Below are 23582 nucleotides of genomic sequence, written 5' to 3' on the forward strand. Positions count from 1 at the left end.
TAAACTACCCTGGTTTTTTCCTTCTTTGCAAGTAGCAACATATCTTTAAAAACTTCCCTTACAGTAGCAGACAGTATTAACCAAACTATTTTTCAAAGGTGCCTGAAAAAATTTCTCCATACCAATACATAGATGTGCAGACTTAAATTTAAACCCCGGAATGCTAATTTTATGATGTTTCAATTAACAAGAAATAGACTGAGCTAATGGAAAGTATTAGGCACAAATTCCCCCGAATATGGCAGAACTTACCAACAGCAAACAACACAACATCTACAGTCAATTCATCACCCCGATCTGTATAGACCTTAATCCCCTCTTCTGTTTTTACCAACTGAGACACAAACCATAAAAATTATTTTAATCAAAAAACCCAGAAATAAAACAGAAGGCTTTTTGCACAGTTCTTAAAATTTAGCAGTACCTTTGACAAGTTTGTATTTGGGTGCAAATTAATACCCCTACTTTCAAGGTTCTTTGCCACAACAACTTGCATTTCATCATCAAATCCTCTGCAATAAGCATATAACATAGCTGTCATTCTAAACGTCATGATTAACCAAGCAATTGTAAACCAACTTAACAGATAAGAGCTAGGAACATATCCATGAAAAAATAGCTTTCCTTTTGAGGACATTGTTGAAACAAGTACTCTAAATGCATGTAAACAGCAAGTTTTCAAGTGAAGGTTAGCAAACATAAAACAAATCATTTTAGCATGCACACTTCCTTTAGGGAAGGATAAACATCATTACACTGCAATCATCTTAAAGTAGCCCGGTTCTACAACAATGGTGACGACTTGAAGCAGATAATGGAACAAGAAACAATATGTATTCATGTATAGCAATTCAACAAAAGTAGCACTCATAGCTTGTTAGGCGGCCAGTAGAAGAGTTGACTATGGAGAACAGTTAATCTGCAATTACTGAAATATGATGTATCAGTGGAAAACATTTTGATGTCATACGTGATGTATTTATGGATACCAGGGAGCACCATGGTTCACCAAAATTTGGATTAATGTGCAAACCTGGATGTCCCTTATATTCACAACACAATCATGCACAAAAAGCATCACCAAAACAAAACACAACTAGCCCTCCAGATGATTCAGATTTTTCTTTTGCACTAACATCATTGAACATAACACCTTGGTTGCATTCACTGCACATAACAAATATATCATAAGAGTTATGAAGACTGGTGATTAATACAAGCTTGTTCTTTAGATAATTGGATATCCAGTGCAACATTGAAAATAAAAAGGACAAGAGTTGCCTAACAATAAAACCAATTATGTGGTAGAATGCTAATTCACATTAAGCAAAGCTACAGTAGTTGCAGTGTTATCTTTGCACTGTTTCATAATAATAGTTTTCTAATAGTATCATTATGAATGCTTTTAGATAAAGGAACAAATTTGAATGATATATGTGCATCATTCAACAATCCACAATCATTACAGATTTTAAAAAACGAGCATCTTGTTTCTATAAGAGGTCTACTTCAAATTTCATATGAAACAACATAAATGCAGCCAAAGTTGAAAAGCACTCTATTATCAATTCTTGATTCAAGCATGTACGCTAGCATTTTTTTAATATCTATTTTGATACATAACTTTTCAACATTTTAGACATGCAATCTTGCACACACATTTGCCATCAAATGGTTGTACATCCATCTGTCCTTAGAACCATAGTTTTAAAAACCGGTTGGTCTCAATTGGAAACCAGTCAAACTGGCTGATCAGATAGGCCCTGATAACAAATCGGTAGAAAACCCCAGCTGGAGGGCCGGTTTGTACGAGTAAGGTACCATACCATCCGGTACAAACCAGCCCTAATAGATATTCTATCTTGGTGAGAAATAAGAGATATGGTACTGCAAATGGAAATTATAATTATACCATGTTGCAGGAGATTTGAGGGTGGAGAGGGTGCATCTCCCAATTGTCAGGGATGTCAATGACAACTATGTCCATGGTGATTTTCTATTCAGGGTAACCTTCTAAGCTAATTGATTGATTTTCTATGATTCCACACACTGTGACAACTTTAGAGTTGATCCCACAGACATTCTTGCACTTTCTTGAGATAAACAAACCTAATTGCTTCATGACTTTCAATGGCATTATGTTTGTTGCTGACCAAGAAGCAAGCATGCAATCATGATGGAGGCAAGCATTCATTTCAAGAGTGATAAAGAATGGAAGATGTCCTCCAGCAAACTGCCTAGTGTATAAGACAATTGGTGGACCGCATTGACTTCCTATTAGTTCTCGAGTGAGTGTTTTTCTCGTTCTTCTCCTATCCTGCTAACCTGAAACATGATGATTTTATAATTTTGCAAACCAATGGGAACTAGGCTCTTGAAACATTTTTCAAAGTTCTTGATAATATCATCATTGCTATGAACTAAGGGCTCTACACGCTTGGCCTATTCCAACATCAGAATTTTGAAAGCCTTAAGAGCTACATCTTGTGCATGAAGAACGGTTTTAGGCTTCTTGTCCCTTGTCAGGTATGTCATTTTCCTAGCCAAGGCTTAGAGGTAAGTTGAAAGGACTAGCTAATCAGGGGGTTTCAACTTCTCAGAGATCAAGGCCACTATGCTATTAAAACTTTGATTGAATTCCCTGATGGTTTCAATATCATTTTTCTATATTAAGAGGAATTATTGATATAGTTCAACAATGTTTCTTTCATCTATCTACCTAAACGAAAAAGCCTTTGCAAAGTCATTCCAAGAACCAATGTATTTCTCAAGGAGAGTCATCAACCATTTTTTAGCATAATCATTTAGTAATAGGGTGAAGAAAGTCATGACCACATCCTCTTGACTTTCTTTGGTAAGGTTAGCAGAGCAAGCTATCTCAAACTCATGTATATGCTTCTTAGGTCTTCAGAATTTGCACCATACAATAGAGGTATCCACTCATAATTTGTGGGCAAAGGGTGAGGTGACCACGGGATATTTTCATAATCCAAAGGGCTCATGGAATATGGGATCCAAGATCTTACCCTCCTCCTCATACTTACCTTATCCATAAAAGGAGTACTAGCAGACTCATCATTACTCTGATGATAATTAAGGAAGGTTCGAGTAGCTACTTCTATGGTCAAATTTTGTTGGAGTTGCCAGAAGAGAATCTATCTTGTCATTTTGAGATATTCTCTTTGAAAGCGTGGAGCTAATCATACAAATTATGAGACTGACTCAATTTGATCCCCAGCAATGGCGCCAAAAATGTTGCCTCAAAATCTAGCAGGTCTTGTGAGCAGAAAGCTCAGAAGGCAAAAACTAGACCAATGACAACAATGAGGTGTGGCCAACTCACCACAGCCACTATCTCCTGCTCTTTTGTGGACTTTCACCACTAGGGAGGAGGCTTCCCTTCAGTAGGTCACCTATGAGAGATATGCTTAGTCCAATGGATAAGGTGACAAGATAGGCTTATAGAGAACAACTCTTCCTAAGGAGAAGATCGACAAGAAAGATAATGCAATTTGCATCCTCCGATGTAGCCTAGTTAGTGTTGAAAGAAATGTAACTAGGTTCGGTCTTCATAAATGTACTTTTGATATTTGTATTTATTCAAGAAAAGAAATATTATTTTTATAATATATGTCAATGAGTTTCTTGCTCATTGAAATAGATCTAGCACATGTTAAGTTAAATAGTCAAAAGGAAATGTTGAAGGCCTTAAGGGCATGTTATACCATGTATGATTATGTATTAGGGTCAAGAGAATACCTCCAAGCAAAGTCAAGTCCCCTCCTATGCAAGGCACCATCAAAGAAGCTCCTTCAAGCATGTTACACCACAAAAGAAACCATCCAAAGTTTGCATAACAAGTCGGCCTACAAACAGTTAACATGTCAGCCTTCTAGTCGGCCTAAAAGGAGGGACAATCCTCTATAAATAGAGGTTGTCCACTCCATTACAACGCCAATCAAGAGCTCTAAAATCCAAGAAGAGAAGAGGCTAAGAAAAGGACGAAGAAGAGGTCTTCTAGGGCAGCGAAGGAAGAGAGAAAGAAGCTGAGGTGGAAGGGACTGTCTTTCTAGGGTTAACACAGCCACATGTGTGAGAAAGGAAGGGTCTGCCTGCGGTCATAACAATAGAAACCCACAGTGACATATCTCTCTATTTTGAGCTAGTAAACAAGGCCTATAAGGCCTCCCAATCAAGCGAAGAGGAAGGGCACTCAAGCGAAGAAGGAAAGAGGCCACAACAACAAGTAAACCACCACACGTGCGAGAATTTAGGGCTGCAAGACAGTCATATCAAGTCTGCACCTACACCTTGAAGGAGGAGCTCATTTGGTCAAGAAGAAGGAAGGGATCATCACAAGAAAAGGGACTCATCAAAAAGGTGTCTCTTCTAGAGAAAGTGCAACTAGATCTATCAACAGTTGAAAGAAGGAAGACAAAGTGCCGGAAGGAGAAGAAGAAAGTTCTAAGGAAACAAAGTGTCGGAAGGACTTGACTAGTGCTTGGAGGATATTCAAATCAGGGTTCTAGGGTTTGGCACTGATCAATAAGAAGCTTCAATAAGAGAAACTTACTAAAGGGTTTTCCTCTCAAGAGAAGAGAGGTTTTAGCCCTGACAGAGAGCCAACATCTTGTGTTCTTGTTCTTCTGTTTTGGTAGCAATTTGATGAGGTACACACACATGCATTAATAAGAAGAAGAAGAAGATTAAGCCAACAAGAAAAAGTAAAAAGACTCCACAAATTATTATCAAGTCAAAGAAGAATCCTACTATACCTAATTGCCCTAGATTCTTCAACATGGTATCAGAGCTAAGGTGACTCATCAAGGAAAGGGCAACTCAAGTACACTCATCAAGGAGAAGCATCCACAAGGTTGAAGCATCAAGCCAAATCTACTCAAGGAAAAAAAAGCCTACCATCTATCATTCATCAAGGTAGACTACAAAGCAAGAAGAAGAGCCTTACACAAAGGCACCTACAAAGAAGAGCAGATCAAAGAGGGACCTACATCATCTACAAGTTACCAAGCAAATTTCTTCATCAAGCAAGTCCACTTGTGATGCAGGAGCATTCAGCCCAAGGAAAATCGTTGTAAATAGTAGACATAGGGGGTCATGCATTTTAGGAAATAGTTTTCCTAAGTCTCAAGTCAATGTAATATTTAGGCTTTTAAGTGATTTAATTAGATAATGGGAGAATATGTAAATGCTCTCAAAATAAATAAATGAGAACATGAGTGGTAGAAGTCAAATCCAACTCTTAAACAGTTCCATGATTCTAGGAACAAGAGAGAGCTTTTAGGCATTAAATGGGAAGCTGATAAGAAGACTTTTCTGTTTTAAAACAGAGGAAAAGATGGAATGGATAAAGTCTCAAGGAGACTTATCTGCCACATATGTATGCATGCAGAGAGCTTTAGGGCTTTTGTTAGAGGAGTGATCGGATCCTTCAGTGATCCAATCCAATGTGTTCTCATAAATAAGTGAACCTGCGCGTTCAATAGAAGAGGCCACAAATAGTAGAATCAGGCCTATGTGTGTGTGAGAGACCAGGAGTCTCGATTGTAATCAATTGTTCATGTTAATATACAGAGGTTCATTTGGAACTGAATAGATGTGTGAATGGATAATGAATGATTGGATTACATGTAAATTATGAACTCGTAGGTTCTGTAATGAATTGCAGGCAGAGTTCTGAAGTACGCAGAGGCGTAATATGCTTCAGAGGAATCACGAGGAATCATTGAATCCAAGTGAAACCCAGAGTTAGCTTTGGAGAGGAGTTGCGAAGCAAGAATCCGCTAAGGAGTCCAGTTCAGAGGAAGCTGAACAGTGGAAGCGAAAGAACAGAAAACCAAGACCTTTGAAAAAGCCGAACTACAAAGAAGAAACTGAAGAATTGAGGAAAAAAACCAAGTAAAAGGATCGCACGGAGAAGTGAAGTGTTAGATGCTCAGCAGCCGTTAGATCTCATAGATCAACGGCTGAGAATTAATCGCGTCGGCGGGAGTCCCTTTTAAGTTATCGGAATGAGCCTTGGAGGTTTGCAAAGAGCGAGCAGCGATTAATCGTGGACCGTTGGATCGTGGCCAGATCAACGATCACGATTAATTCGCATATCACCGATCAAAAGTACAAAGGGCGATTGGCGAAGTCGTGATATCGCCGATAGCGATAATCGGCGATCGGCGTTGGCTGTATATCGGCGATCGAGTGTCAGCTTATCGAAGATCAGAAGAGTTGTGTTGTTAAAGAGTATGGCGAAGATCCGGACCCGATAAAGTTATAGTGGCGATTCCATAAGATTTGAGATCCGCCGTATAACGGTTCAGAGCGAGAATTCCTTTGTATTCCCAAATGATTAATATTCCAATAGTTTATATGGTGCAGGCCTTTTAACACAAAAGCATGTGTTATCGCTCTGATAGTCGGAGATCGGAGTCGGAGAAGGGAGATGATGTATATGTGTTAAGACGTGGAGAAGCCGATTCGCGATTGCGATAAAGTTAAAGTATTGAAATGTGTGCAAAGGCCGTATTAAGGCCAAAAGGTTTGTTTGCGGAGTTTCCCTTGTAAACGTATGTTTTCTTTGTAAATGAGTTAAGAGGGGAAAAAGCGCCGATAGTGCATTTCGTGCAATATAGCATATATTAACCAAGATTTGGAAGAGGAAGGTTATATATGCGTGGATAAAAGGATTTACATAAAGGTTCTGAAGGGTTCATATAATCCCAAGAGGAAGATTCAGGCGGGGTGATTGAAATTCCGTTACACAGGAACTGTATAAGAGGGCCACTTGACCATTTATGGTCTGAAGGTTTGATTCCATTGTAGAGTCAGACACCTGGGACAAGAGTGTGGATGCATTATTGATAAATGCATACTGTGGGTATGTGCGGGTGGTTAGCCCTGCACCAACTTGGAGAAGGCAACTTGAAGAACAGCAAGATCTTAGGAAGGCAATCCATCAAGTCTTCAAGGAGAAAGCAAATCTACTACATCTCAAAATCTATCAAGTAAGTATATGTCCCCTTCTGAATATACATCAATGTCTTTTTGCAAGGACAATAACAAATTGGTAGGTACCAATAACTTTCTTGTATGGAAGAAGAGGACTGATTTACTTCTCAAGGAGAATGAACTCCTAGAACATGTCAAAGGGAATATCACTATCCCTGCTAAAGAACAAACCCAAGCCTTAGCTAAGTACAATAAGGATGAGACAAGAGCTCAAAGGATTCTAATAGAATCAATCAAAGAATCTCTCATTCCTTATGTCTCAAAATTTGAAACATCAAAAGAAATTTATGATAAGCTAGTAGAGCTATTCTCGGTATCCACAGTCGGAGAAGTAATATCTCTAAGGAATGAATTGTACAAGATGAAGATAACAAAGGAAGGAATAGCTCCCTACTTCATGAAAATCTCTAAAATGAGGGATCAACTTCAAGAGCTTGGGGAAGTCATGTCTGACAGAAAAATGACAATTGTAGTACTCAATGCTCTACCTGAGGATTGGGGCAACTTCACATCAAGCATATATGCCAAGAACGAAGCAACCACACTCAGTGAAATGTGGTCTCTATGCAAGACAGAGGAAACCAAATTTAAAGCAAAGGAAGATGTGGGATCAAAGGAGCAAGCATTTGCTACCATGGCCAAGAGAAAGGGAAAATTTGGCAAATTTGGTCCACGAAGAACAAACAACAAAGACATGTCCAAAATCCAATGCTATGGATGCCAAGAATATGGACACTACAAAAGGAATTGTCCTAAGCTTAAGAAGGACAACAACAACAAAAGAAAGAGGGAAGAAGCTCACATGACTCAAGAGGTGAAAGAAGAAGAAAAGAAGCAAAAGAAGGAAGATCCTCCGGATCTCTACTATGACTAAGTCAAACTCTTTACTTCAAGTCTTCTTTCAAGGTTTTGAGTAGGATAGGAGCATGTAGGAATAACATAAAAATTGCATGGCTAGAAACATCTTCTAGAATCTAGAAGCATGAAGTACATAGAGTTCTAGATACTCATGAAGAAGTAGCATTTATAATGAGAATTAAATGCATGGTTAGAAATATCTTCTAGAACAATGTTTTAAAAAACGGCCGAATCGAATCCGAAACGGCCAAGTTGATCCGAGTCGTTGGGATTTTTTGTGACCTGGCAGAAAAAATGAAATGGGAAGCCGAGTCATGACTGACTCGGCCGAGTTATTGCATGACTCGGCCGAGTTAGTCATGACTCGGTCAACCCTGTCGGTTCTGCAATAACTCAGCCGAGTCAATGAATGCAGCTTGTAACTCCAAAAAAAAATGTGATTTTTCATTTTTTTTTAATTTTAACTGTTAGCTGAGTGTTGGGGACTCCAAGGTGTTTTCTAAATTAGTTAAATGCTATTTGGGGTCCATTCCCCTCTCCTAGTATTGATATGCCATTGAAATTTCATGGTAATGTTAAATTCTTAAAGTAAAAGTGACATTCTCCTTAATCTTCATTATCATCCTTTTACTTAAATTTTTAACATTACCATGAAATGACTCAGGATGTTTAAGAGTGGTTCCGGCCTCATTGGATTTCATATGGAGAAAGTAGAGTTTTAGATTTCATTCAAAATCCAGCAGACTTTTCAGTTTTTCAGGATTTAAAGATTGGAGGATTGCAATGTTTCCATTGAATTTGTCATGTATTAGGGTATGGAATTCGTATTTAATCAAGAGCACCAATCCCTCTATGTACCTTGATGTTAGTGACATTGGTTGTCGAACTCCTCTGGGATTCGCTCCCAAACCAGGAGCTTCTGAAAATGTCGCTCCCACCCCCGTTTTCGCTCTCGCTCCCCACTTTCGCTCCTGCTTCCAAGTAACATTGAGCCAGATGATGTTGGCAACTCTAGCAATAGCCAGTAGTACTGGTCACAGACTTTTGTTGTAGAGGCCATTTATAGCCTCCTTGGTTATGTGTTTTGTTTTGATCTCTATATCATCATCGTGTATGTATTGGACAGTGCACTAGGTGCCATTTTGATAGAATGGATATATTCATGAGCCTACTTTGATCATATGTTGTCTTATATCTATATTCTAATGCTGTGTGTTTGGAAACATGAATGAAAATCTTTAAAATTATGTGTTTTTATAAAAAAATAAATATTTAATGTATTTTTTACAACGACCGAGTCATTGAAATCGAGCCGGCCAAGTCGATACCGAGTCGGAGTCGACCCTCGGCCGAGTCGGAGTCAACCCTCGGCCGAGTCGGAGTCGAAGTCGGAGTTTTAAAACATTGTTCTAAAATATAAGAGCATGGTAGATATAGCTCAAGATATTCATGTAGAAGGATCATACCTAGTATAGGACCTCATCCACGATGAAAGAATATTGATCATGATTAAGAATCTTAGGAGACCTCCATCATCAAAAGAAAAGAAACATTTGCAAGGCAAGGGTCTTTAAGATCCTATGATGGAATCTTCAAAAGAAGGTTCATGAACCAAAGCAGATGTCTCATTGGGAATCCCATTCATGGGATTCAAGGAACGGATGATATGCAGGCAAGATAAGATGAAGCAAGAAGGTCCACACCAAGGACAACCATATGAAGCTAAGATGATCAAAGGAGAATCAAGATGAGGTATGTATGCATCAAAGTTTAGTCATGTTATCATTTGTATAATGTTAAGTCATGGGAATAGTTCTATAACATGACCAAGTAGGAAAGAATCTCTTTCACCAATGAGATATGTACTACAATGCAATGAAGGTCAACAAAAGAATATGCTCACATAAGGAGTATAAGATTGTTGACTAAGAAGCAAGAAGAAATGTTGACTAGTCCATGAAGCAAGCAATGAAGAAGTGCTCTCAAGGAGCATAAGATGGTTGACCAATCTATCCAAAGAGAAGCAAATGAAAAAAGAGATCAAGTATCTCAAGAACACCATGATCACCGAGAATCACTATCTGACAAGATACTTTGAAGATATCTCCCAAAAGAAGGCATGAAAACTCAGACAAAGGAAGGAAGAACCCTCGCACCTATGAAGACCTTGGAGATATTACGGATACAAATAATTGATTCTAATCTACAAAGATGTCGTGATGAAGAAGCCATCCAACAAAAGAAAAAGCAATGTTGACGCAATATTAGGATTAAGTCATGATGGGTTACTAGGTCGAAGGATGTAAACAAGCAAGTACAACGAAGCATCCATGAGAAGTGTATTCCGAAGCATGGATAGATGACAAAGGAGTAGCCAGATGACAAGAAAACCTTATGTATGACAAAAAAGCCACTTTCCACAAAGGAAGCAATGACATGACAAACCAAGGAGGAAAGTGATTGATGGATGTTGCCCTACCTAGAAGAAGTTCAAACAAGACTTCATGACATCAAAGAAAGGAAGGAGATCAAGCCGCTGAAGGACCCACAAAGAAGAAGTTGTTGATGAATGAAAGAGTCCCTAGTTAAGAGGGAGCTCTGACAAGTCCCAGATCAAGAGGGGGTTTTGGATCACCCCTAATTACAAAGGAGTGACAATTGTGTTTTTCCATTTCATGGGTCATGCACTAGACTAGGACTAACAACCGTAAGTCCAGATGAAGGCCATGAATGGGAATGTAGACACAAGATAGACACAACACTCTTGTCTTCACTTCGGAATAAAGAATGGGAGGATTAGGTAATCATCTGGCATCTGATACTCTTTGAGGATGCATAGGGCATCCAAGACAAGAGTAGCCAAGAGGACCGATATTCTTTGAGGGTTGGGAACCCAAGATAAGAAAAGTCCAAGAAGGTCATACTCAGTGAACACCCAGGTGGGTATGTACCCTGAGAGACAATGATGAAGGTGATTATAATCATTGGTCTCGCCAACATTGTGCTTTGATCTATTGAGAGATAGAGCTATTAGTCAAGGCCTTGCTATGTGACAATGTCGGTTATAATGATGCTATAACAGATGGATTGCAAATCCGGTTTCTCTTATGTGAATTCTTCAAGATTGAAACATAGCCAAACACCTTGTAATGTTGTATGAATACCTCCCTAGTTAAGATGGAGTGTTGAAGCAAATGTAACTAGGTTCGGTCTTCATAAATATACTTTTGATATTTGCATTTATTCAAGAAAATAAATATTATTTTTATAATATATGTCAATGAGTTTCTTTCTCATTGAAATAGGTCTAGCACATGTTAAGTGCTATAGGTGAGTCAAATAGTCAAAAGGAAATGTTGAAGGCCTTAAGGGCATGTTACACCATGTATGATTATGTATTAGGGTCAAGAGAATACCTCCAAGCAAAGTCAAGTCTCCTCCTATGCAGGGCACCATCAAAGAAGTTCCTTCAAGCATGTTGCACCACAAAAGAAACCATCTGAAGTTTGCATAAAAGATCAGGCTACAAACAGTTAACATGTCGGCCTTCTAGTCGACCTAAAAGGAGGGACAATCCTCTATAAATAGAGGTTGTCCACTCCATTACAATGCCAATCAAGTGCTCTGAAATCCGAGAAGAGAAGATGCTAAGAAAAGGTCGAAGAAGAGGTCTTCTAGGGCAACGAAGGAAGAGAGAAAGAAGTCGAGGTGGAAGGGATTGTCTTTCTAGCGTTAACACAGCCACACGTGCGAGAAAGGAAGGGTCTGCCTGCAGTCATAACAGCAGAAACCCACAGTGACATATCTCTCTATTTTGAGCTAGTAAACAAGGCCTATAAGGCCTCCCAATCAAGCGAAGAGGAAGGGCACTCAAAAAAAGAAGGAAAGAGGCCACAACAACAAGTAAACCACCACACGTGCGAGAATTTAGGGTTGTAGGACAATCATATGAAGTTTGCACCTACACCTTGAAGGAGGAGCTCATTTGGTCAAGAAGAAGGAAGGGATCATCACAAGAAAAGGGACTCATCAAAAAGGTGTATCTTCTAGAGCAAGTGCAACTAGATCTATCAATAGTTGAAAGAAGGAAGACGAAGTGCCAGAAGGAGAAGAAGAAAGTGTCGAGGAAACAAAGTGTCGGAAGGACTTGTCTTGTGCTTGGAGGATATTCAAATCAGGGGTCTAGGGTTTGGCATTCATCAATAAGAGAAACTTATTAAAGGGTTTTCCTCTCAAGAAAAGAGAGGTTTTGGCCTTGGCAGAAAGCCAACATCTTGTGTTCATGTTCTTGTGTTTTGGTAGTAGTTTGATGAAGTACACACACATTCAATAATAATAAGAAGAAGAAGATTAAGATAACAAGAAAAGTAAAAAGACTCCACAAATTGTTATCAAGTCAAATTAGAATCCTACTATACCTAATTGCCTAGATTCTTCAACAGTTAGGGCATAGATGATCTAGGGCTTGACGAATAGCAAGCCAAATGGATCAACCTAGAATCACAATGCCAACAAAAGGCTTCCAAACAAAGAGTACTAGCAACCAATGGAACAAGAAGCCTTCACTAAACCCCAAGTTGAAGTCTAGGGCAAACTCGAGCTTTTCTAGTGCAAGATCTACCTATGGCAGAGAAAATTAGCTTTAAGATGGTTGGATTAGCCACTAAAAGAGGGTGATTTTGAGGCAACCAACACTCCCTTCAATGTTGAATCCATCCAAAAGCCAATGACTTTGACCCTATTCCAAATTGTGCCCTAGCCCTAGCTAGTGGCTTATCCTTAAGAGGTCAAAAATGAGTTTTAAGAGACAGAAAATCAAATTTAATGTAACTTTTGAAGGGGACCAAAGTGACAAGGCTTGCCTAGTCCTTGGGATGATGGAGTCTATGGGACTATAAAATATGCTAAAAGTTTGCAAGGAGTAAGGGATTTATGAAACCCTTGGTCTGAAAACCCTAGCTATTACCTTTAATGAGTGAGAAAAACCAATAGGAGAACTAGTTTAAAGATTCAAAAATGGGATTACCATTCACATTCTACTACTGCGTAATGGATACAATGCCATCATCTAGATTCTACACTATAATTTTTAACAATAACAAACACAATAGAAACCCTAGATAATAAACCATTCCATACATTAGACATAATAATACAAATTTATCAAATCCAAGGTACATGTACAAGGAAGAATGCATGCACAAGCTTTTTTTGCTTCGAAGTAACATCTCCAAGACCAATGAAATAGCTCCAAATAGCAAAGTACATCATAGCGTCCCATCTCCACAAGAACACAAGAAGGTTGAAAATCTCGAAGAGGGCCGAAATAGTCACAAGCGATGATGATCCAATACAATGAGCCTATCCTCTACTTACGTGAGGATTAGGACTAACAATTAGCTTGCAAAAGCCCCTAAAACATGTTTGATGCTAAAATGTACTTGGGTTACAAGCCAACCCATTAGCTTTATTAAAATATGCCCCCATTAGCCTACACGAGTGAGCCAAAAGCTCTCTCACGCTGATGTCATCAACAATAAAAACTCCAAATGCCATGTCCAAGGGTGATGAGGTGTCCAAGGAGGTGTAGATGCCTGTGAATTCCTTGATTTGAGGGTTGGCCCTCAAATTCACTTCATTACCTCCTATGTGGTCCCAAGATCCAGCTGGGGTGCCACAAAATGGTCTCCATGAGTCTCCAACCGCTAAATGAGGCCCTCCTCTGCTCCAAGGTTAGGGGCTTCTCCAGTGCTACAAGCCCTCCCTAGTCTCTTAGTGTGAGAACATCCTCATATGGGCTTTGAATCAGTTGCTATGTCAGGCTTGCCTGAGGGCAAGATATGTCAAAGTCAACCAATGTCCTAGGCGTTGGAGGTGCTCTGGGACATATGCCATTTGATGGTCTTGCTAGGAGGATCATAACTCTCAAAGCTTCACCTTTTTGTGCCAATGTGCTCTTTTGAAGGGCCTCGATACCTATGGATTAGGTGCCCAAGGTGGTCTCCATGAGTCTCCAACTTCTAAATGAGGCCTCCTCTGCTCCACTGCTACAAGGGGCTTCTTCTGCTAATAGGGCCTCCTCTGCTCTAGTTAGGGGCTTCTCTAGTGCTACAAGCCCTCCCTAGTCTCTCAGGGTGAGAACATCCCCATATGAGCTTTGAATCAGTTGCTATGTCAGGCTTGCCTGAGGGCATGTTGGGTCTAGTTGTGTCATCCTTAAGAATCGTTAAATCTATGTCGAAGTCAACTAATGTCCTAGGTGTTGGAGGTGCTCTGGGACATATGTCATCTGATGGTGTTGCTAGGAGGATCCTAACTCTCAAAGCTTCACCTTTTTGTGCCAATGTACTCTTCTGAAGGGCCTAGGTACCTGTGGATTAGGTGCCCAAGGACTGGGCTGGTGAACCACCTGACAAGAACAACATGGATTCTAGTGAAAGCAACCAGTCATTAGGGACTTGTTACCCACCACCCGTGGGTAGTATCCATAGGAGAAATCTTTTCTCCTAGATGGTCCTCAGCCAGCAGCTAGCAACCCCTTGCAGCCACCAGATAGCTCGATGTGCCACTATCGGCCACCTAACTTAGCCATATGCTCCATCGCCCATATGTTACGATCATGTGTTTGAAGGTGGGCCTTCCAACCCAAAAGGTATGGCTTTTCATTGTGTAGTTGGGTATTTTTATTTACTTATCATGGACACTTTTGGGCTTGGATTAGTAGGGGGATTCGGCGGAAAGAGTGGACTTGGTTTGTACTCGTATCTCCTTTGTCCAACTTGGTGGTTAACCTTGTATCCTAGCCCTGTAGTATCTCCTTTATTGGTTACTAGCTTTAGAAATGGAACTCCATGGGAAATCCCAATTTTGGTTGCATGAACCCATTTACCGACACCACATACATCACTCCCCTCTCCTCATTATAACCCCTTTCACATTATTTCCCATACGGGTCCACATTTGTCCATTGGGTCCACAAGGAGTTAGCCTCCCCCTCTCCTTGTCCACACTTTGGGTTGGGCCTCGAACGATGCCCTAGAGGTTGATGCAACTAAAAAGAAAGTAAAAAGCATAATTTGGCCACTCTCAACAGGAAATGTACCATAAAATCCAAAAGATAATCGAAATATACAAATTTAGCACGTGGGCAAAAGCCAACATGAGCTCTACCCTCTATCATTATGGCCATAACTTTAGTTCCTAGGGCCCCTATATGAGCCCCCTACATCATCAAAGAACCCATGATTGTCCCAACCCCTAGTGGGCAATGAACTACCCAACCTTAATGGGGTATTCATTGCTACATCATTCACATCATGCTCTCATCCCCTGGAGCCCCAAGTAGTTATATAAGAAAAATCAATAAAAGGCAAAAAGCATATGAAGAAAGGTGGAAAAACAAAGGTTGAGGTAACTCATGTACCACCATTGCTCCCTCCTACATTCATTCACCCAAGTGTGGGTTTCCCTCATCATGGCGACCCTTGTACTATGGCATGTGGCTTGTAGCCTTGCCATGATGTCCCACTCTGTTCCATCATTATATCACATGACACCTGCCACTTAAGGGATGTACCATGGACTTGTCTCTCCCTTAGAGGTTGAAACCACTTAATAGGGTCCTTGATTAACCTCCTTCTTGAACTTGATGACACTTGTACGTTCTAAAGTCCATTATGGAAGGGCATGCCATTGTGAAGTGCCCACTTGGTTCCATGATTTGTAAGCTCATTTACTCAATTACACTAATGATTTTTGTACTGGAAGATGAGGAGATGCATTGGATCTTATATAGGATTGTAGGTAGGTCTTTGTCTTGGGGTTTGGTCTCCCTATACGGGGTCCAAGCCCTCCAGAGGGTCATATTGGCATTTGTAGGGTGAGCATAGAGAGCCATGGGCCTCCACTATAGCAGAGAGAAGATAGCCACATCATGGGATCCTTCAGCTCCACTCAATGCTCGCTCGTGTTCCATTTATTTGACAATGATGATGCACCTGGACCACCTTGCCCAGTCGGCTACACACTTGCACCACACACTTGGCAGTTGTTCCAGGGCCCAGATGAGGATGTGTCTCACCATGGGAGACAAAGGGAGGGCTTGCATCATTGTTCCAGCCCTTACAGATGGGATACAGGCTTGTTCAATCCACTTGGAGACCCATGAGGATGTTTTTGTGCCCCCACAGCCACTTGGGAGCACCACAAGTCATTTGCTTGGAGATCAAGGGGCCACCTCCTTCATCACTATTTTTGGAGCCCTTCCATCCATTTTGGCACATGTTGGACTTCACTAGGCCTTTTGACGACCCTCCTATCTATTGTATTATCATTTAGGCCCTCCTGAGAGGCTTATTTTTCATGTTATGGAACTATTTGGTGGGCTTGTCACTAATTAGGGTGTTATTTTGCACATTAGAGACACTTTTAGGGATTTGTTAGGCTAATTAGACCCATTGAACTATGAGAGGACCATATAAATACAAGTGAGGCCTCATTTGTAACTCATCATCACTTGGATTTGGATCATTGTTTCTTCTGGAATTTCAATATAGCTATTGAAGGACGAATTGGAAATTCTTTAATGCATTTTGATGTTTGGGTTAACGTTATTCTATTTTGGAGCTTCTCCCTTGCAAATGTCATGGATGGATATACTTGTTCTGCCATGTGAGTTTCTCTTTTATGCGAAATTTTCATTATATGTTTAATGTAAGGAATACTGCATCATGATGTTGCCTATGCTCTAAATTAAGTGAAAATCTTGAATCACTTTGGTAGTTTTGATCAGTGTTTTACAACCAGGCCGAGTCAACTCGGAAACGGCCGGGTCAAACCGAGCCATTAAAAAAATTTGCGACCAGGCCAGCAAACCGGCTCAGTTGACCGAGTCAACTATGACTCGGCCTAGTCATCCAATGACCAGGCCGAGTCATAGTTGACTCGGTCAACCAGGCCGAGTCCGTATTGACCAGGCCTAGTCAATGAAAACCGGCTGGGCAGGCATAAAAGACATAAAAAAATTCATTTTTTTGGTATTTTTCAAATGTTTAATGGAGTTTAAGGATTCCAAACTGTTTAATGCAGTTTAAGTCACATATGTTTTAATATGGAATCGAAATCTGCCATATATCTATTATCACTGTTGACTATTCAAGTGTGAAGGGAGCTGAGTTTTGCTGTATGTGTTTCCTCATTCCACAATTATTTCAGATCGTGTCCATTGTTGGAGTGACATGGTTATGCACTGATTTTCTGAGCTGAAGAGTGAAAGGGCTGATATCACTATCATTGTTGAAGATACCAGTGGTCAATCCCTTTGAAATAAGCCCAGGTTCTCCATATCTGTTTAATGTACAGATCTTATTACAGCGAGTAAATCTGATATCTAGATTCTATATATCAGTCTAGACTCTATATATAAGGTATCGTCCAAATTACAATTGAAATGTCAAACGATGCCCTGGATGAGGGCCTACTCTTGCACTCAACAGAATACCTAAGAGACTCAAAGTTACAAAACAAATTAATGCAAAAAGGACCTAAACAGTACTATGCTGCTGGTTATAAGGCCTAAAATCTGCAGTTAATATAACTTTTCCTCAAGCCCTACTACACATGTCCGAGCCCTAAACACTTTACTTGAGTCTTGACTCTTCAGTGCAAATGATTATCCACAGTCAAGCATAAGTCCTGTAGTTCATTGTTAGTGGATGTCGAGTTCTTTGGAGCAGGTCTGTAATAAAATTCTGGGTGTGCAATTGAAAAGGAATCCCAACCGAATCACAAGGGAAAAAGGAAGAGAACAGATCTTAAGGATAAAATAACCCTAGACTCAAGGTAAAACAACACCAGCGGATCAAAAATACAATAAAGTTCTGAAATTATACTCAAAGAATTACCCAAACAAATTCCATTGGAACACACAAAGGAATACAAATTGAAACCCTTACCTTGACACCTAGAGCTACTGTATTTTTTTTTCACTGTTCTGATGATGATGATCCAGAGATTGGTCGAGATGATCTTGGCTCCTCTGGCAGTAGCTACTAGCCAGTAGTAGTGTAGCTGCTAGCAGTGCTGCAGTAGTACTAGTATTGGAGTCTGGTCACCATCACAGTTTACTTTTGTTGTAGAGGCCATTTCTAGCCTCCTTGGTTATTTGTATTTTGTTTTGAGTCTTTGATCATGTATGACAGTTGACTATGTATTGCCATTGGGTACCATTTTGATATAATGGATTGGTTCATGAGCCTACTTTGATCATATGTTGTCTTCCATCTATATTATAATGCTGTGTGTTTGGACTTTGGAAACATGAATGAAAATCTTTAAAATTATGTTTAAAATATTTAAAATTATGTTTTTTTATAAAAAAAATAAATATTTAATGTATTTTTTACAACAACCGAGTCATTGAAATCGACTAGGCCGAGTCATTACCGAGTCGGAGTCAGAGTCAGAGTTGATCCTCGGCCGAGTCGGAGTCCGAGTCGGAGTCCGAGTCGGAGTCGTAAAACACTGGTTTTGATCTATTGCATCAGTTATTCATTGGGCAAGAAAAAGTGAATGTTCCTAGGTGTTCTCTTTGAAAACCTAATCCTAAAACTCCATTATTTGACAAGTCGCAGTATAAATCCTTGTTGTAGCTGGATAGTTGCTTCATTAGGGCATGTGAAGCTGCAATTAGGCTCCTTGATAGAACAAAACCCTAAATCAATCTCATCCTTGACTCCATTCTCCCAAGAGACTAGGCACTGGTCCTAGATCCTTGGTGATCACATTAACTTAAGGAAATATCATTCTTTCACCTCTTTTCTTCCTCTTTTCTTTGTCCCCCAAGGGTAAGGAGATTTTCTAGGGCTTGTTGCGAAATTTTAGAGAGGAGAAATTTTAGGATTTTGTCTATACAAGTTTCTTCATTTATGTCTCCTCTAAGCATCCTCCAAGTTTGAACAAATTCCGACAGTGGAATTTCAAATAAATTGATGCTCTAGCTATCACACCAAGAGGGAACCCTTGACGCTGCTTTGACTTGGGGATTTCTTGAAGGTTTGAACTTTGCAATTCATCATTCAAAACCTTTTCTCTTAACTATAGGTGATCATTGGATGAGCCTTTGCCACGGTATATCTCTCAACCCTTGGTCTCTTGTAGTATTTATCTCAAGGGGTTTTCCGTGGAAAGTCACCCTAGCTTCTCCTAATGCTCACACTTTCATTGAATCTTTCCATTGAATGAGCCATCCTTGCCTCACTTTGAACCCTAGTATAAACAAATCTATCACAAGTGAGGGATTTTGGAAGTTTTGATCTTAGGCATTCATCATTTTTTAATATTCCTAAACCCGAGGTCATCCTTCCCTCAAGCCTTTCTTGGAGAGTCTTTCTTTTGCTTCTAAAACAAGCAACCTATTATTTGAGCCTCTCCTTTGAATGGGCTTTGGAAATCACATTGCGCATCGTTATTGACCTCACCATTCTAGTGATTTCCCTATACCAGGACTCCTCCCATCAGTGAAAGTCCGTAAAGAGCAAGGGACATTGACTGAGGTGACAGTGGGTCCTTGTCCACTTGTTGCCACTTGATCTAGTAGTAGTCCCTTTAGAACCCCTTCTAGGACCCCTGCTAAATTAAGTGGTAACAGGACCAAGATAAATAATGCATCTAACTTCTAAGTGAACTTAACTTAAATGTCAAGGGCAATTTAATACTTCAAACAAGGTTCCCTTTCCAAAATCAGGACCCTGATCTCGCAAGATGTTTTCTCCCTAGGTAGGGGTGGCTAAATGTCAACCCTATTAGGTGGTTCCAGCCCCAAAGCAGAAGAAAAAATTCACTGTTCCACCCTCCAATTGATAGGTGTTAGTGAATAATAATGATGGTAATGGAGGGGAGAAGATTTCATGCCCAAATGCCATGGTCAAAGGGACCAACTGTTGGGGGTGTCCACATCCTCAGTGTGTTGATGTGAGGAGGGAGCATCCGTGGATGCATGAGATACCAACTCGACCTTGGTTTTTCCACCCCTCCACGCCTCTTGTACGCCTTTTACTTCTTCTTGCACTTTCCTTGTATTATTATTAAAGCTCAACGGTTGGAGTTTGCTTTGTATGATGCAGCAATTCAATTAACCAAGGTTGCGGGAGAGCACAGATTGGGAGCGAGATCGGGGTGGCGCTCCCCGGCAACCCTAGTTAATAGAATTGCTGCATCATACAAAGCAAACTCCAACCCTTGAGCTATAATAATAATACAAGGAAAGTTCAAGAAGAAGTCAAAGGCGTACAAGAGGCATGGAGGGGTGGAAAAACCAAGGCCAAGCTGGTAACTCATGCATCCACGAATGCTCCCTCCTCACATCTACACATTGACGATGCTCCCGACCCAAAAAAACCGCTCCCTGGTATTTTCGGGATCGAGGTCGCGAGCGCCGAAACCGACCGGCGGAAAGCTACAACCGCGCAGCCGAGAGAGACGATGGTGACGTAGGAGAGAGGGAAAGGGAGGGAAAAAGGGAGAGAGGGAAGGGGAGGGGAGGGGAATAAATAGACCCTCTCCCCTCCCATTATTCACTTCATCCCATTGAGAGAGCAAGAGAATTCGGAGAGGGAACAAGAGAGTTTGGAGAGAGTTTGAAGCAAGGAGAGGAGCTTGGAGGAGTTTGAAGAGCTTGCAAGGGGAGATTGGAGCTTGGGATTGGAGGCCATAGAGGAAGGATCTACAGTGTACACTCTAATCTATCAAATTTTTTATGTTCATTGCTAAATAAATAAATTTCTCTATTTCCCATTCCATTTTTTTGCAGATTCAAAACTTCCAATTTCAAACATCATAGTTATATTTCTTGGCATTTTCTTCTTCTTGATTCCTTTTTTGGTTGTTATGGAATGGAGATAAACAAATAGGAATCAAAACTTGTGCAGGTGTGTTAGCAGCAAAGAGAGTCAAATACATAAGGAAAGAGGAGGAAGCCCAATACAAACCTAAAAAAAAACAAAGGGCTTCTTTGAACCAAGCTCACAATCACATGCACAAAGAACTCCTTTAGCATCCTCCCATCCCAGTGGATATGGAGGCACAAGGTCACCAAACATCTCTTTAAGGCGTAGAACCATATCAGATTTCCTTGATGAAGGGTGTAGGAATGATGTGGATTCAAAAGTTTATCGGTTTCTTTATGCATGTTGGATACCATTCAATGTTCTTCGCTCACCTTATTGGCATGAAATGGTTTCTGCCATAAATGATGCCCCTAAAGGATACAAAAGCCCTAGGTATGAAAAGGCTAGAACTGTTGGACTTGATCATGAAAAAAGCAAAAATATCACATTCTTTAAGTAGAATGACAAATTCTTGGACTGAGCATGGAGTGTCCATTGTATCTGATGGATGGACAAATGTAAAAGGCAAGCCATTGATAATGTTGCTAATTGTAAGGCAGCGGGAAAATTATTGAGGATAAATACCCCAACATATTTTGGTTTGGGTGTTTGGTTCACACAATGAACCTTTTGATGCATGATATTATTAAGAACAAAAACCAACAATACAAATGGATTGGTGATTAGTACAAAAGAGGCAAACAAATGATAAAATTTATTACAAATCATAGCAATACCCATGGGCTTTTCCACAGTCACTCAAGATTGGAGTTGTTTAAGATTGTGAACACTAGTTTTGCTAGCTATTACCTCACCTTCAGGCACCTTTTGAAGGTAAGAGAGTCATTGGCTAGCATGGTATCAAGTCCAAGCTAGTAGAGAATAACGGAAAGAGCTACAAATGTAGCTAGCAAGCAAGGTTTTGAACAAGTGGAGGAGACTGCTCTTGATGGTCAGTTTTGGGCACATGTGAGGCAAGTATTGGAATTCACCAAGCCCATTTATCACATGATTCATTTTGCAGATACAGATAAACCAGTGATTGGGGAGGTGTATGAGCAAATGGATACCATGTTGGGGCAAATAAAAGATATTGTTCAGAAAGATGATCCCAACTTGTATACACTAATTCACAATTGTGTGTGTACACGGTGGAATAAACTTAATGTTCCACTACATGCCTTGGCGTATATCCTTACGCCAAAATACTACTCTCCATCTTGGTTGGGCCAACCTGCACCTAGGGGTGGGGTTAGGGTCAAACCCCATATAGATCAAGAGGTATCTACAGGATATTTGCAACCATTAGACAAGTTGATACCCAATAGGGAGGAATGTGTTAATCTACGTCTTGAATTAGGCAGATACTTCAGTTGCACTGGTTTGTTCTGTTCTTTCCATGCAATGGAAGATAGAGACAGATTTGATGCTCTCACATGGTGGGAAACATATGGCGGCCAGGGACTTTTACCAAAATTGGCAAACAAAGTTCTCTCACGGGTTGTAAATACTTCTTCTGCAGAGATGTGTTGGAGCACCTACAGCTTCATACATAATGTGAGAAGAAATAGACTCAATGAAAATCGAGAAAAAAGCTTGGTTTATGTGCACTACAACTTGAGGTTGTTGAGTCATTATTGTGATTGGGCTTATAAGGATCCAACATATAAAATTTGGGAGAACCACCCAGAGGACGATAATTTGGAAGATGGCACTATACATCTTAAAGAGCTAGAAGAAGAACTTATGAGACAGGAAGATGAAGCAACAACCATGTGTTAAATTACGGTATGTTCTATGCTTAGAGCAGTTTACTTCTTTTCTTCTTATTAGCCACTGTTTAGCAATCACATAAACATAAAGTAAAGTGCAGATAGAACATTACAAGATCGACAGAAAACAGGGCCAAGACAAGAGACACCAGATGTGGCGGCTAGCCAGGGACAAACCCCAATGCGAAGAAACCCTTTGATCAATTCTTCTTTAATCTTCAATAGTCCAGCAGAGAGAGAAATAGTACAATATATCAGATCTGTAATTTTTATGACAACAGTAAGAGATGCCCTAACCAACACTTGCAAAGTGAATCAAATGATTCACAAATAGTCCAGGATCAACCTTAGACAACCCAGCCTTCAACGGAGATGAAGGACAACCTGAAACAGCTCAAGAAACATGGTCAAATCTGGTCAACATTTAGGCAGCCCTAACTAGATTTGCGCTGGTCACTTTGTGGTCAAATCAACCCTCCAAACAACAGATCTGATTTGCAACTTGCTTGAGGGAGACTCCCCACACAAGGCCGTAGTCAAAGGAGGCTCTTTGTTGGTCAACGTTGTCCCTGTTTGCTAGCTGCACCCTAGGTCAACGCAGAACAGACCTACGTCCCTTCCTTGCTGTGTCCTTCTCCTTGCTGCGTCCTCCTCCTTGTGGCTACGTCCTTCTTCTCCCACTAGCTACTCCTTTGTTAACCCAAACAAGAAAGGAGAGTGAGAGAGAAGAAGAGATGATGAGATGAAATAATGACTCAACCTCTCCTCTATTTATATGCAACGCTAGGCATGTGTGCCACACACTTAACTGTTGGTCAACCTTGACAATTTGTCAAGTAATTACAAATAAATTAATATCTCCATAAATACTTGTCAGAATCGGATGATCTTTAGATCAATCCTACACCTCTCGACAAGAGAAATCTAGGAAAAATATCAGCTGCCATAAATGAGGTGACCCTCATGGAGTTTGGCCCTAGTTGCCAATTTTAACACTCCCTCTCACCTAGGGAGAACTCCATCTGCAATCTGTCTAACCGTTGCTACT

The 23582-nt window shown here is 40.3% G+C and overlaps 1 protein-coding gene across 3 annotated transcripts in view; it reads right to left on the reverse strand.

Moving 5' to 3' along the window:
• The window catches only part of GR1 (glutathione-disulfide reductase), a 270345-nt gene that overhangs the window by 98354 nt on the left and 148409 nt on the right, over positions 1-23582 (reverse strand). For all 3 annotated transcript variants that reach the window (XM_089458518.1, XM_089458519.1, XM_089458520.1), the window contains exons 9-10: positions 425-512; positions 253-334 (exon numbers count right to left, since the gene is read on the reverse strand). In XM_089458518.1, coding sequence (XP_089314644.1) covers positions 253-334; positions 425-512 — 170 coding nt within the window. The remainder of the gene's footprint in view (positions 1-252; positions 335-424; positions 513-23582) is intronic.

Source organism: Pinus tabuliformis, chromosome 7, assembly GCF_031772625.1.
Source record: "Pinus tabuliformis cultivar Carrire ecotype Pingquan chromosome 7, CPIR1, whole genome shotgun sequence".
Taxonomy (NCBI): Eukaryota; Viridiplantae; Streptophyta; class Pinopsida; order Pinales; family Pinaceae; genus Pinus; species Pinus tabuliformis.